The sequence below is a fragment of the Ictidomys tridecemlineatus genome, chromosome 12 (assembly GCF_052094955.1).
Source record: "Ictidomys tridecemlineatus isolate mIctTri1 chromosome 12, mIctTri1.hap1, whole genome shotgun sequence".
Lineage (NCBI taxonomy): Eukaryota > Metazoa > Chordata > Mammalia > Rodentia > Sciuridae > Ictidomys > Ictidomys tridecemlineatus.
In genome coordinates, this window is record NC_135488.1 from 58611475 (window position 1) to 58627883 (window position 16409).

Here is a 16409-nt window from a genome sequence, read left to right on the forward strand (position 1 = left end):
TGTGCCTAGATCTGTCCAAAAAATTCTATTTACGACTAGCTCCTGGTGATGTCTGCTACTGTTTCAAGGATCAAGACTAAAATCATTTCTGGCTATTGGTAAAGATGAGATCTTTTTTTTTTTTTTTTATGTGTAACACTAATATCAAAACCCGAGAGAAAAAGAAAAAAGTACATAGTTATTAAGAAAATCAGTGCAAAATCTTAAATACATTAGCAAGTCGAATTTAGTGATATATCACAGGAATAAGATCGTTTCTGGCCAAGAAGAATACATGCCAGGAATACAAGGGTGAGTCAGTATTTGAGTCAGAATTAGAAAGTCTATTCACTTAATCCATTGTGTCAATAAACTAGTGAGAAAGATCATACAATCAATAGATGCTGAAAAAAAGGCAATTCAAAATAAATGACAAGATATTCCTATTAATACTTCAAAGTAATAAAGCAGAAAAAAGTACTTAAGCATAAAAGATTCCTTAGCAAGTTTAGCTAAAATAACATTAGAATAAAATAAAAAATTAGTAACCTAGCTAGGAAATACATATGCATATACATACATGTATGCATACACAGAATCAATAGTTTTTCTTTGACCTAGCATCAATATTATTTTAATAGTGTTATTATTAAATTATTATTATCATCTCATTTACAATATCAAAAAAGTATAAAAATTGATTGAAATAAATTTAATTCAAAGACTGGATCTATTTTAACCTTAACTATAAGATATTTTTAAAAGACAGAAAACAAGACCTGAAGAAATAGACAGACCATGTTCTTTTTTTTTTTTTAAAGAGAGAATGAGAGAGGAGAGAGAGAGAGAGAGAAATTTTAATATTTATTTCTTAGTTCTCGGCAGACACAACATCTTTGTTGGTATGTGGTGCTGAGGATCGAACCAGGGCCTCACGCATGCCAGGCGCTGAGCCACATTCCCAGCCCAACAGACCATGTTCTTGAACAAATATCCCCAATATCAAAACTCAATTTTATCAATATTAACAAAACAAATGTTAATCATTTCCCATCAGAATATTAATTGGAATACTAATGAAGTTTCTTGTTGTTGTTTGGAGTTTTAAAAGTGGAATAAAAACTATTTAAGCTTAATTGTGATATCCTGAAATAAGTAAGAAAAGCATGAAATGAGCCCTCAGGGGAACTTGTCCTAAAGATATCAGAATTCATATTCCTATATTACTCAGGATGAGCAATCACCTGATGAGCAATGAATTCACCCCAAATCCTGCCTTCATATAGCAATATTTAGTTTATTTCTTGCTTATGCTACATGCCCATAATGCTTTGACAAGGGTCTATGTTACATAGTCACTTGGGAACTAGAGATGATAGAGACAGAGTCTTCAATTACAAGAAAGTCACCTTGTAACTGAAACATTTGGAACATGGCAATTGGCAGAGGGGATACAATACATGGAGAAGACTATGCCCCAAACTAGAAGTGACACAAATTGTTTTCATTCACAATCTATTGGCCTGAATAATCACTTGACTCTGCCTAGCTACAAATGGGGGAGGTGGCTAGGAAAAGTAGGGCATCCTATGAAACACACACACACACACACACACACACACACACACACACACATTGCCATTGATTGGAATAGACAAATGGATCAGTAGACTCTGGAGAATAGAAATATTAAATCACAAATATTTAAAAATTTAATTTACAATGACATATAATAAATGAACTGTCAAAACTGACTATATGAAAGAAAAAGTAAATGTATTTTATTTATATTTAAAAATATAAAATAATAAACTGTAGCTGAATTAATGGCCTTAAGGTAAAAAATAAAATTTAATAAAACTTCCAAAGTTATCTAGGAAGTTGGAAAAAAACTAGGATTGTTTAAAATCAAGACAGGAAACCCACATGCTTTTGAAGTAAATATGACTGCATAAAATTGCTTCAGTTTTTTTTGGAATATATAAATTCAGGAGACAAATAATAGTATTAGAAAAATATTTGAAATACTTTTGACAGGCAAAGTGTTTGTATCTATAATACCAAGAACATTTAGAAAAAAAACTAGAAAGCACTACAGCATAAAAAAGGACAAGACATGTGTCTAGAGAATTTATAGAAGGGAAAATTCAAACAGCCAAAAAGAAAATTTCTAAAAGAAATCAAATTCTCTAGTAATTGGGAAATTACTATAAAATTCTATAGTAACAATATTATAATACTTTAGAGCTACTAGACCAGTCTGAAAAAAGATAAAAAGGCTTTTAACACTTATTCCTAGAGTATGTGTGGGGAAAGGAGTAATCTAATTGCTAGTGAAATATAACAGTATGTCATTCTCTTTGGAAGGCAATCTGGCAATATTAAAGTACAAATAGAAACAGCACATCTACATATCTGCACACGAGTATAAATAATATAATAACATCAATTTATGGGTATTACAAATTACCCACCAACTCCACTTGGAATCTGTCCCATCAAAAGAAAACATCGGATGCTTCAGATGTAGCTCAGTGGCCCAGCACACACACACACACACACACACACACACACACACACACACACACACATACACACACACACACACACACACACAGAGAGAGAGAGAGAGAGAGAGAGAGAGAGAGAGAGTGCACAAGAAAGAATGAAAGCATTAAAAATATCAGGCTTTGGATACAGAGGTAAAGAATATTTATTGCTCAATGTTGTTAGTGGCAAAAACTGAAACAAAATTGAAATTTTAAGAATAAAAAATGAGTGTATGAATGATAGTGCATCATCTATACCATAATAATAATATTTAGCCATTATAAAGAATAAGTTCATCTATACTCGTTGACTCAGAGCATTTGGACAAAGTTTTGAGTGAGAAAAACAAAATGTAGACAACAATGAAAGTCCCTTATTTGATTTTCAGGTATGGGTATTATGTGTGTTTGCATTCCTGTCTAGATAAAGACAGCCTGGACTTTGTCAACAGGATTTCCTTCAAGATGGGTGACTCTGTTTTGTGTGTCAAGGAGGGAGGTCCGTAGAAAGGGAAGCTAAGAAACCCAAGGATAAGAAAAAAATATATCCATTCTTGGAGGAAAATAGAATGCATGGAATCTTACCCATATATTTGTGCAAATTTATTCCTAAATGGGAAAGAAAGTCATTACTTTCAAAAGGGGCAATGATAGAGAGTGTTCCTGCTCAGAGTGTGTTCACCTTCTGCTGCAGTATAACTATGGCATTTTGGGTTTCTATTAATTGTGAACCCCCTCCTGAGTATGCTTTGTTTTTTCTCTGGAAAGAAATTAACTTTAGCAAGCCATATACCCCCTGGTATATGACTACAAGCCATGAAGAACCCAAGGCACTCGTCATAGGTGCATCAGGTTGGAGAATGCCCAGCCTTGGAGGCCCAGCCCAGGACTATAGGTGTTATGCTAAGTTAACTGGACAGTCTTCATGGAACTTCAAGCAGACTGACTTAACTTGACTTAAAAAAAAACTCTGTCTGGGATATTCTCCTCTCTCTTATCTCAGCCTCTTCCCATCCTAACTCATCCTTCAGGATTCTTGATGGGTAGGATTTTCTACACTCTACCCAGATTCCCTTGGTTGTCTAGGTGAGGTGGACTTCTTCTCTTTCACTCAGTGCTTAATACCTTTCTAGTATACCTTTCTAGTATAGCTAGTTGCCTCTTTTTCCTTCTCTAGACTTAAGTCTCCTGCTCCTCAGGGCCCCTCATCCTCTCTTCAGAGCTCCTCCAGCTGGTGAAAGCAGGAATGAAAGATCCAAAATGAAGTGACGAAGCCGTGCAAAAGAGGATATTTATATTGTACCGCTAGTCTCCATCGGGGTGGGGGGGGCACTATCTAAGGCATCCCTTGAGTTTTCTCTGCAGGGCTTAGAAACTTTAAGGATGCCTGAAAGAACGGAGCAGAGAGAAAGGTGGTTCCTATATATGTGCAGAAAGCAAAACCAGAGTGAACTAGCAGATTCCCTGCCCAGGGGAGGGATCCGATTTTATCCTGCCACAAATCAGTACAATAAAATTTCCAGCCTTAAAGTATTTGGCGTGAGAGACTACGCGCTTGCCAAACTAGTGCGCGCACACCGCTGTATCTCGGGAGGGTGAGCCTGTGCGCCAGCCCAGCCTACGCATGCTGATGCTACCCCGACTGCGTCTAGCAGTTCCAAGTCCCCCGCAGTGAAAAAGGATGGCAGAGGGGTAGATGGCGCCCCAGGAAAGACTCCAAGGGTCCCTTGCGCACCGTAGTTCACCCACAACACACTCCTGAGCTCATCTCAGGAAGCATCTCAGCTTCTCCAAAATGATTCTCTCTGGCCTGCCTTTCCCCTACCTTCTCCCAGTGCCCAATCCCCAGCTGTACCTTTTGAAATTGCCTCTAACTGGGAGACTGGGGGCCTCAAAGTCCACCAGGGGCGGGGCGGGAATAGGAAGAGAAGGCAGGACAGACGTAGCCTTCAGTTCCTATATAAACCTGGAAGAGGGGCAAGGGTAAGGAGCCCCCAAGTCATTCTGGTCCCAGCTGGTCCGCGGGCCAGGGAGGTGCGGAGAAGGAGGCTTCCAGTTCCCCGGAAGCGAATGAGAATCCGCAGCGAGTGTTGGCAGAAAGCCCAGAACCGCGTTTGGGCCACACGCTCGCTCGCTAAGGGTGGCTTCTGCACTCACCAAGCTTCGCAAGGAGCCCAGTCTAGTCCCCAGTGCTTGCGGGGAGGCTCGTCCTGAGAGCTCAGATGGAAGGCTTAGCAGAAGCTTCTCCTAGAGTGAGGAGCCAAGTCATCAGGGTGGCTGGAGAAGGTGCACGAAGGCTTAGAACCTTTCCAGGTGCTTTCCAGGAGAATCAGCTTGCCAGGGAAAGGAGCTAATTTTGTTATTTGTTTTGTTTTGTTTGGGGTGGGGGAGTGGATGGGGTGGCTACGAAAGTTTTCCAGACACCCGAAACCGGTTGTTTTCAAGCAGTTCAAGCCTACGGTGCCCTTAGGCTGGAGCGCTGGCACCTTGCCCTCCCACTTGCCCAACTACCACAGCCTTAATAAGCAGGCCCCTCTGCAGAGTTGCAGCAGGGCTCTACGCTGCCTCCTTGAACGTTGACTGTCCTTCACTTCAACTGTTTCCCAAATCTTTCCTTTTCCCCCAGCCTCCCTGGTGCAACTGTGGTTCCAGCTGTGGACCCATCTGGCTCAGTTACTCCCAGACCACCTACCGCCCTCTGGTGGATTGCTGCGGCGACCGGCTTACAGACGCCCACAGCAGGTAGCAAGCAGCAAAAGGCAGGGTTGCCGCGGCGGTGGAGTGAGACAGTTGCCAACAGCTGGCGCAGCGCTGCGCAAAGGGACTGGCGAGTAAGCAGCCCAGGTACTGCCCCCTTCCCAGTGACGTGTCTGCAGCGTGTTATAAAAGCCTCGTGCGCAGCCTGCCGAGGTTCTGTTAACTCCCGAGCTGAGCAGAACCCAAGCCAAGAGACGCCTGCAAAGCTGCAGGCAGCGGCGGCTTCAGCTAAAGCGCAGAAGAAGAAAAAAAAAAAATCTTCAGCTGGACACGAGGACCCAGAATTCTGGCCATAGAATCAGAACTTTTACAGACAGCGCTGTGACAGGCCCTCTTTCCCTCCTCCCAAGTCCTCACGCAACACAGGGCTTTGCCTTTCCCGCCGCAGAAAAGGGAGATAGGAGTTGCAAATAGCAGCAGGTGCAAAAAAGGCGGGGTTCTCTTCTTTCCTAGAACGGTAACCAGTGGAATTGCTTTTCCCCCTTCAGTTTGACGCAGAAGAGACGCTGACTTCAGATTCGGAACTCAAATGCTTCCTGAAGCTTGAAAGTGGAGGAATTCAGAGCCACAAGGGGCAGGCAGAAGGTAAAGCTAGCATTTATTCTCTGAGCGCCAAGTCTCCTGCTTATAAGGAGAGTTCTGCCCAGAAAGAGACTTCCTCCCTCCTGCCTGACTTAAGCAGGGCCCTGAGCCTCAGGAGCCTGCCACAGGACCTTCGCTGAAAAGGGAGCCACAGTGTACAGAAGGGAGGTCTTTGCTGCCTAGCTGCATAATGGATAATGTCCTCCCTGTGGACTCAGACCTCTTCCCAAACATCTCCACCAACACCTCGGAACCCAACCAGTTTGTGCAGCCGGCTTGGCAGATTGTCCTTTGGGCAGCTGCCTACACGGTCATCGTGGTGACCTCCGTGGTGGGCAATGTGGTAGTGATGTGGATCATCTTGGCCCACAAGAGAATGAGGACAGTTACTAACTATTTCTTGGTGAACCTGGCCTTCGCGGAGGCCTCCATGGCTGCGTTCAATACAGTGGTGAATTTCACCTACGCTGTCCACAACGAGTGGTACTACGGCTTGTTTTACTGCAAGTTCCACAACTTCTTCCCCATCGCTGCTGTCTTCGCCAGTATCTATTCCATGACGGCTGTGGCTTTTGATAGGTGAGCTTGCCCTTTGCGGAAGTGAGAAAGTGTCCAGAGTGGACCACTGCATTGCTCTGGAGTTTGGGGGCTGGGTCATATATGGTCCAAGGGGAAGATGAGCCACCCATGCCCTGGGGCTTTTACTGGCTGTCAGTTGGGTCAATGGTGGATAGAGACCTTTATCTTATTTTTCTATTTCATCTTTCTCCCCCTACCTCACCTTTTTTTTTTTATCACCCATTACCAGTCTCCCTTGCTTTCAACACACACTCCCATTTTCTTAATATAACTTTCCTTACTTCATTCATTCATCTCCCTGACACTTTCATTTCCACTCCTGTTTTGTTTTTGTTTTTCCCATATATTCCTTCTCTCCTTAAAGCCTGAGGGGCATTCCCAGGGCTTGGCCAAAGAGCTAACCCCTGAAGGGAGCTTTGTAGATTCTCCAGGCCTGCTCTTCTGTTAAGCAGCTTCATGTTGTGTTGTGTTTTAAGCACACCTCGGCAAATTTTCTCATTTTTCACTTTTTCCAGATGATTCAGGGACTTTCAGTTCCCATCTCAACTCTCCAGTTATTATTTGAATGTGAAGAGCATTTCATCCAAATCATAAAACACTCCAGATTCTAATTCAGCTTCCTCTGTGCTGCGAGGAGTTCTCATTCAAGAATGAGAGCAGTACAGTTCCTAAGGATCAGGAAGCTTACCCAGACAATTCCTAAATTCCTCTTGCTATGGAAAGTCAATGTTTTTAGCCTGTCTGCATCCACAGAAAAGTATGCTTGGCCAAACAAGTGAGAGCCCTTCATTCCCTATAATTAACAAATTAGGGTTTCGGAAGCTGATGGAAAGTGAAAACATTGGCATTTTCAAAGACAGGCTGGTGTTCTAGAATGAATGGCTCTTGAGGGGCCATGATGGATAAGTAACTGTTAGGGCACAGCTTTATTGGTATTGACTTTTTTGTAGGTGTCCCAGGTCTCTAATGTGTGTGTGTGTGTGTGTGTGCATGGACACAGGTGTCAAATGCTTCCCTGGATGTGGAAGCATGTTTAAAACACCTGCACTGTGATTTTAAAATGGATTCTTTTGGTGTACCTGCTGAGATAAATGAATGTAAAAAATCCAGAGAAAGAGCTACAAGAAAACTTTTTAAAAACTCAAACTATTAATCCCTTTTACAGAAAGATTGCTTATGATTTGCAGTTGATTTAAAGTCTCTTTCATTTTTAATGAGAAAAATCTGGATTTTTATCCTTTAAGGTGGTATCCAAATGTTAACTTGTGAATTCCATATACACTTCCCTTTGTGCAACTCTTATTGTGCCTTATATGTTGTGCGTGCATTAAGCAAGTTGTAGTGAATCCATTTATATTTTAAAGGTAGAAGGTAAATCAATTCTTTTTAAAGTGGTAGTGGTACTCTTTTATGCTATTCTGGTTTTCATATATTCATTTTGCTGGAAGTGAGATACACCTGTAAGTCCTTCTGTATTGACTAGCTCCTTTACAGTAGCTTTTATAAACTTAAAAAAAAAATTCAGTGCATGATACAGAACCATTTATCAGTGCAATGAAACATTATGTCATTTTGCCTTACATACACTTTCTTGATTCCTAAATTAGAAGGTAAGGTAGTGTTTTGTTTGTTGTTGTTGTTTTCTGTGCTGGGGCCTTGCCTAAGCCCTGCAGACCTGTCAGTCAATGTGAGCTGGGGCATTCCGCAGCTGATGGAGCACAGCAGACAGCTCTCTCCCTTTGGCTAACACGGGAACATACTTCACAGCCCTACTCTTTCCTCTGGGATTTAGAAGATTAGGGGAGATATGAGGACCAGGACCCTCACAGTGAATTGGACAAGGAGACATATTTTCACAATTGTTTTTCTCTAGGAAAACCATGGCAGGACCTTGACCCTCTATGACACCTGCTCTATGTGATCAAAGGGTCTCAGATACCAGAGTTATGGGAAATGACAGCAGCAAGAAATGTCCTGTGTTTCTAATGTGCAGCCATGACTCAGGGTTAGAGTTCAAATTAGAGTTAGGTTTGGGGGTTCAGCTCTCTGTCTTCATGTACCTCAAGTGCTCCTTCTAGTTTTTCTTGCTCAGCTTCATGAGCACACAGTGAATTCATCCCCTGAGGCCCCCTGGTAAATGTGTCTCTTGCATGCATGGGCATCCATTCTCCCCCGGAAAAAGTTGTAGAATTGGAAAGGGGCCTTAAGCTCTCTATGGATTCTCTCTCCTTTTTCCAACATGGAAATGCAGACTTGCAAGAAATGTTAAATTACCTTTTTGTGTGTTCTTTGAATTTTCAATGGGCAACCTTGGAATCAAATCTTTAAAAATAACAGCATGTTTTTTCTGATGGTGAAATGAAACCTTTTTTATTGCAAAACACTCAGGAATTATGGAGAGCATGGACACAGAAATTCAAATCAGCCATTACCACACCATCCAAAAAATAACACCTGTTAACATTTGATTTTTCTCTTTTATAAATATTACACTACATAATTGAGGTCAGAGTCTATATAATTTTGTAGCTTACGTTTTCCCATAGATATTGGTGGAAAACATTGGTAACTTTGCCCATGTTATTACAATCTTTAGAAACATAATAATAACAACTTAGTATTGCTTCATTATATGAATGAACTATTATTGATTTTGCCATTCCCCTACTGTATTTAGGTGATTTCTAATTTTTTTCTATTATGACTAATGCTGTAATGGATACATCCATATGAAAATTTTGCTGTGCTTTTTTATCCCAGTAATGGGGATTGAAACCAGGAGTGTTCTACCACTGAGCTAAATCCCCAGTTCTTTTTAGTTTATATTTTGAGACAGGGTTTCTCTAAACCTGGTCATAAACTTGTGATCCTTCTATATCACCCTCCTGATTGATTTGCTGTCTTGACAATTTCCTTATGATAGAGTCCCAGAAGTGGAATTACTGGATCAAATGAAATATTTTTTTTTACAAAAAAGAAAACTACTCCTCCTATTTTTACAGGACTATAAACTCTGGGCAGAGCAAAGAAAACATCTGTTCTTTCTTGTACATTTGAATCTCTTTGGCACAAAGCAGAATGCTTGACACCTAACAGTCACTTGAATGTTTATTGAATATATTAATGAATGAATAAATTACACATTTCTAGAACATTTGAGAAACAAGTTATATTGTAACCAAAATATAGAAATCACTTTAAAATCCCACTGGTGATAGTTAACCAGTTAAAATTCTGGATTACTGCCTTATAATTACTTTTTATCTGTGTTGTTTCTGGCATTGACAGTCATTCATATTTTTAAGAGTAAATTTTAGATCATAATGAAAACAATTTCAATAGCTGATGAGGGGGCTTTTTATGGCCAGGGGGCTTTTGTGGTTGTTATTGTTTTTCCTTGATATTAAAGCACAGGAGTTTTCCATGTCATAAAAAATGTTTTTAAAATGGGATATTTAATGGATGCATTATATTACATGACTAAAATCATTTATTTAACTATCCCTGTAGATTTTTTTTACTTTTTCATTATTACAAGTAACTGAAATGAATATCCTGAACATAAGCCTTTGAGAGAGTCTCTGTTTCTTTCCTTGGAATAAACTCCTTGAAGTAGAATTGTTCAGAACAACTGTCCTATCAGAATTTGCCGTGTTTCCTTCTAGAACCCAGATGTGACAAAATTCAGTTGCAGATTGCAGTGCTAACTTAAATGTTCCTTGAAGTCTTTCCTGAATGGGACAGAGACTGGGGGAAGGATAAGGGGAGATCTGGTTAAGGAGGTATACTTATTTTTTGAAGTCATTGATTACCTAGAATAAAATAAGTCTTTCAGAGATAAATGTAGCTGAATAAGTTAAACTCTAGCAAACACCAGGAAGTTTTTCATGTGAAATGTTGCAATTCCTCACGCTTAGAATTTGAAAATTCTTTTCTACTATGAAAACTAAAAGGTATGTATGGTGCTTCATGAAATTTGAAGATGGGGGATATTGAGAGGTCATGCCCCCATTATACAGGGGCTGGTGATGATGTCCTGTTCTATAGGAAGAGCAGACTCTGAGGAGGGACCAGGAGAACCTATTCCTAAGCCCTGTAGGAGCAGATGAAAAGGCAACAGACCGGGAACCTAACTAGGAATACACATGCAGTAACAGAGGACACCAAACAGCAGTGGCCTAGTGTCACAGCTCCTATTACATGTCAGGGGCAGGTATGATCTCAGAGAGATGAAGCACCACAGTTGTTCACTACTCAAACTGGTTCTAGATATGTTGTATTTGAGTGAAAGGAAAAATCCCAATGGGAATGGTCTCTGGATAATATGAGATATGATCAGAACCAGAAGTATAGTTACCCAGGTAGGGATGTCTATTGAAAATAAAAGAGCTAATGAGCTCTCTGAAAGAGTAAAAGAGGAACCTAGCACACGCACATGCGCGTGCTCGCGCACGCAAACACACACACACACACACACACACACACACACACACACACACACACCAGAAACTCTGCCCACTGATTTCTGGTGTCCATCTTACGCCCATCTTCCCTGGTCTCTACGAGACCTGCAGTCTGTCTTCAAATCTTACCTTAATGGTTGGATGTGGAAGCTACTGTCTATCTAAGGGCAGGCAGTCCTTCAGGCCTTCCCACTTCTCCCAGAAGCAGGACTTAGATTCCAGGATCCTTTGCAATAATTTAAATGGACCTGGAAACCCAGGGCCAAGAATCTCTGGGATGCTGAGAATAGCCATTAATTAGAAGCTCAACAATCACAACTGGTCCTATTTTTTTCAAATCAGGAACTGCAAATATTATTGTTGATGTGAATCAAACTTGAGTCTGTTACATCTCCAGTGGATATTTAGGTTTCCAGACCTCTCCTTGAGACGCTCAGTGCTCTACTGCAGCTGCCTCTCCACACTTGTGCATCCTTTCCTGACTCATGAGAGTCTCCACTGTCCTGAACAATCAATACTGTTTTGTTGTGTTTGGGGTTTTTTTTCTTCTTTTTCTTCTTCTTCTTGTTGCTGGTATATGTTTTGTTTTTGCTTTTAATCTGGCAGAAATATAGGTTATACTGGGGAAAAATAAATAAAAGTATATACATTTGTTACTATTAGTGTCGCTGAATTAGAAAATGGTAGAAGATCATGAGGGAGAAACACTCAAACTTAGGAAAGATGTTGAATCCATTGAGGGATGATGCCACCAAGATTAGGTGATGTTTCCAAACTCGGGGCTTTGTGTCATCCCTCAAAGGGCTCATGCTATATATTAAATAAAATAAGAGTGATTTAGAGGTAACCACTAGAAAAGACACCAAGTGATGTGTCTAATACCAGTTGCACAAATAATTCTACAGGAGAGAAGAGAGTTCATGGTCAGCAATGGTGAAAGATCAAAGATAACTGCAAAAAGTGGCAATTGAGTTGAGTCTTGATGTATAGATATGAATTTTAGAGAGGATGATTTTTTTTGTACCAGGGGCTGAACTTGGGTGCGCTTAATCACTGAGCCACATCCCCTGCCCTTTTTATTTTTTATTTTGAATCAGGGTCTTGCTAAGTTGTTTAGAGCCTTGCAAAGTTGCTGAAGCTGACTTTGAACCTACAATCCTCTGCCTCAGCCTCCTGAGTCACTGGGATTACAAGTGTGTACCACCATTCCCCACAAGGGAATGATTTTTTTTGAAAAAGTGACATTCCAAGTACAAGACAGTGTATGACAAAAGCATGGAGGTCAAATGTTGCAAGGTGTTTGGGGGAGAATGACAGACTGATTCATCTAAATTAACTCACATGTGAGTCAGGGGATGAATGGAGGGTTTGGTGGGAAGAAAATGATTACAGTTATTGGATCTGATGAGAAAATATAATGATTCTTTGGAAATGCCCAAAAAGCAACTTGAGAGGTGGGGTTAGAGAATAAGAAGTTATGAATCAAAATGTAGATTTAGGAGTTTTCCAGATGAGCTACCTCTTCTGTCTATATACATGCCTCCATAGAACAGTCTCAAGATTCACAGGAACATCCTACCAGAAACTAGCATGGAAAAAAAGAAGAAGCAGAGAGGGAGTAGAGAAATTAGAATCAGTGGAGTGACAAAGGTTAAGAGACTCAGCTTGTGACTGACTCTGTTCATTTGTGTCATTGAACCCCAGGACAGTGAGGATGTTTGATTTGTCAATTAGAGAACATTGGTGACCTGTAAGAGACAGTGTCTGCAGGGTATGGTCAAGGGAATAAACTTGGATGGCAACAAGGGGAAGGGCCTCTTTCTCATTTATCAAATCATCATTGACCACCTACTATGTGCCAGATGCTGAGGCAGGAAGACACTGTATTTCCCCTGGGGGATTGACAAAGACACAAATATAAAATAACCCAGTAGAATCAATGCCTTGCTGAGGGAGCTTGGAAACAGAGTAAAGAATATCCTTGGGAAGACAGGAAAGACTTACTGGTAAAAGTAGGATAAGGAGGGGAGGGGAGGGGAAGACGAAGTAGAGCAAGAGGAAAGAGACGGAGTTGGGAAAGACGAAGTAGAGCAAGAGGAAAGAGACGGAGTTGGGAAAGAAGAGGAGGAGGGGGAGAAGGAGCAGCAAGATACAGAGAAAAGAGTGTGGAGTGTTATTTTTTAATTAACTTAAGAACACTGGATTGGGAATGCTCATAATGATTTATTAATATGTCACTTGAAAAGTAGAATGGAGATTTCATATTAATAAAATTGATAATGATATCTTCTATTTGTATGCTTTCCAACCCATTGTCTCATCTAATCCTCATGATGCCAAGGGGGATTCTTTTTCTCTCTTGGAAAGACTATTAGAAACAATTTCTTTTATCATTGTCCTCCAACTCTCCACCCCCTCACAGCTTGAAGACACAGGCAATTTGCTTTTATGTGCCTTATATACCTCCCTACATAATCCTGTTCATGGAGGCTTTTGAATCATATTGTATCTAATGAAAGCTGTCGCTGAAAGCATAAAAGTGATGGAAGGATCTGACTATACCAGATAGGACATAAGAGACCTTTTTTGACAATTTTTTTACCCAAATATAAATTCAACCCCACAACCTTCCAAATAGAGTCATGGTAAAGAGTTTCAAATTCTGCTTGAATATTTCACTCAATTTGCCCCACACATTAATTCAATCAATTGTATAGCATTATAAATTTCTTCCTTTTGTTGAGCTGAAATTTGCCTCTCTGGTTTTAGCCTGTTTCTACATCTACTCTCTCTTCCATGTGACAGCCACTCCAAAACATCCATCCCAAATCTCCCCCATCCCTGGTTAGCAGTCCTCGGTTTCTTCATCTTTCCATCCTCACTGGTCTGTATAAGTTATCCCCACTTGTTAATGGTCCTCTGAAGAACAAGTGACTAGAATGCAGCCTTACCTTATCACCATGACCCTGCCCAGCACCACCTGCTGCAGGACGGGAATCCTCCTTGGTAGCCTTGTTGTCCTCTGAGGCTTGGCTCAGGAGCCACCTCCATTAAGAAGCTTGTCTTGACCTATAAGTCTAAACAAGGTTCCTTTTTATCTATTCTCTTAGCCTTTATCCAATGGTGTGGTAATGGTCTATAATGTGCTAGTCTAGCACACCTCTCTGCCCACTAGACTAAGCTGCATGAAAACCAAGGTGCTTTATCTGGTTTCCTGTTCACAGCATCTACACAAGTGCCTGGCACGAAGTGAGAACTTTTTAAATGTGTAAACTGACTGGACGAACTGACTAAGCCTCCCTCTTGCACACAGCAAAATCTGAACACTAGACCCAACACATGGAACAGATCCTAAACCCATCTATAAAGTTTTGTGTTCAAGCAAAAGAAAAATATGGGCAAATATTGGTTACTATAGAGTTATACAACAACATAGGACACTTTTGATTAAGAGGAGGTGTTGGAGGAGGTGTTGTTCATTTTTACCATTCTGCTAATTTCTCCGCACATACTAGGAATGTCTAGACAATTTATGGAACTTTCCCTGGTCCTAACCCCCTGACTTTTTCTCCAATTCTTCCCACTAAAAACAAGATGTACACTCTCTTCTTTACTTGGCCTTGAGGTAAGACAAATAGAAAACTCCACTCCAACCAGCCTTTCAAGTCCTCTGTCCACAATAGTTGTCTGAATGCCTTTCTATTGACCCAGGAAAATTCCAGCCTAAAGTGGCCCAAGAAAGTCACAGAGTGGGGGACAGATTAGGCACTGGCTTATACTGCCCCAAATTCAAACCCCCTAGAGCAACTGTGTCCCACCTCAGTGCAAGGGGAAACAGGAGGCACTGTGGAAAAGGAACCCCAGGGATGAAGAGGTACTTCCGTCATGTCCCTGAGCCTGAACCTCAGCATGGGTTCCAGCACTAGTTCTACCATATGCTAGCAGGGCAAACATAGGCAAGGTACTTGACCTTTCTGGACTTCAATTTCCTCATCTGATAAAATGAATACAATAAAACTTACCTTGTAGAATATTGTTGTCAAGGAAAGAGAGAAAAGTATTTCAAAACCTCCAGTTTATTGACTGACCCCCAATAAGAAATAAATTAATAGGAATGAGCATTATGTTCACTCATAAACCCTGACACACCACTGTATTGATTAGACAATCTCATCCCTGTCTTAATCTCCTCCTGGATTCCTTCTACATCAAGTATAATAGCAATAGGGTGCCATTATAGATCCTTTATAGATTCTTACTATAGGGTGAAGCATTTATAGATCCTTACCCACTAAATTGTAGTTTAAAATACTCCTGATTGACCCAGCAAATCCCTTGCTAAATGCTTTTCAGCATTCTTGCCATCTTTTTGTGGGGATGCACACTCACTCCATCATTTAGATACTGTAGGTCCTGCTCCAGCCCAGCTAGCCCACAGCAGAACCAGTGCAGGGACCCATCACCTGTGCTTTTTCCTAGAGGTCTTTCTCCTGTCGAAAGCTAGAGTCAAGATTATTAAAAGGCACTACCCTAGGAAGAACAGGAAAGGCACTCCTAGGGGAGTCCCAAATTTTAGACATAGTGATAAGACTGAATTAGAAAGTAGGTTAAAGAAAGAAGGATTTAAAAAAAAAAAAAGTGGTGGGATTAGGTCCAGGGCTGCTTGGAAAATTCTTCTTTTATTATCCCCCAAAACTCATTTTCACTTCTCCAATCTTTTATTTCCCAAAGTCACCACCTCACATGGAGAGCATGATTTGCATGTTGAATGTCAGGGAAAACTTGTTCATTGCCAAAAGTTCTTATAGCTGCATGATTTTTAATTGATATTCAACTTATTCCAGTTGTAGTGTGTACTTAGCCTTTAAACACATCTTGTAAATCAGGAACCATTTTTCTAAATCTAGTTTGTGTGTGTTGAAGTGTTAAACATGCACTGCCTCTTGAGCTTTGACTAAAGTTCAGTTAACATGTAAACATGAGCTGCAGTCCTTTCCCCTAATATTCAACTCCATTTCCAGACTAATTAACATATTTTAAATTTGTCCCAAATTTTCCTAAACTTAACAAGTCAAATAATTTTAAAAATGTAAATAGCATGTATGAATTAAATTCCTTGATGAATTAAATTCCTTTAAGCATCTCAAACTGTGATCACAAATTTAATACCTATGGTTTTCTTAAAAACTTAAAATCCCTAATAAGATGACTTACAAATCGGATAAACAAGATCCCTCTCAGGATTTATATAGCTCTTGTCAGTCTAGTCAATCAAAACCTTTAGATCTAGCATATCAAATTCTCTTAAAGCATTTAAACTTCCAAAGAATTAAATTTATAAGTTCAGTGAAAGAAGTTCTCATGAACATCTAAACATTGACTAGAAATTAACTCAACAAATCCTCCTAATTGTTGCAATAAAATCACAAATCTGATAAGTCCAATTCTCTAATTATCAGACTCTCATTTTTAACATAGTAAAAGCAAATCACACACAAGA

At 40.3% G+C, this 16409-nt stretch overlaps 1 protein-coding gene across 1 annotated transcript in view; it reads left to right on the forward strand.

Moving 5' to 3' along the window:
- Window positions 1-4947: 4947 nt before the first annotated feature.
- Window positions 4948-16409, forward strand: part of Tacr1 (tachykinin receptor 1) — a 162717-nt gene continuing 151255 nt past the window's right edge. The window contains exon 1 of the mRNA XM_005329393.4: window positions 4948-6446. Coding sequence (XP_005329450.1) covers window positions 6058-6446 — 389 coding nt within the window. The 5' untranslated portion in view covers window positions 4948-6057. The remainder of the gene's footprint in view (window positions 6447-16409) is intronic.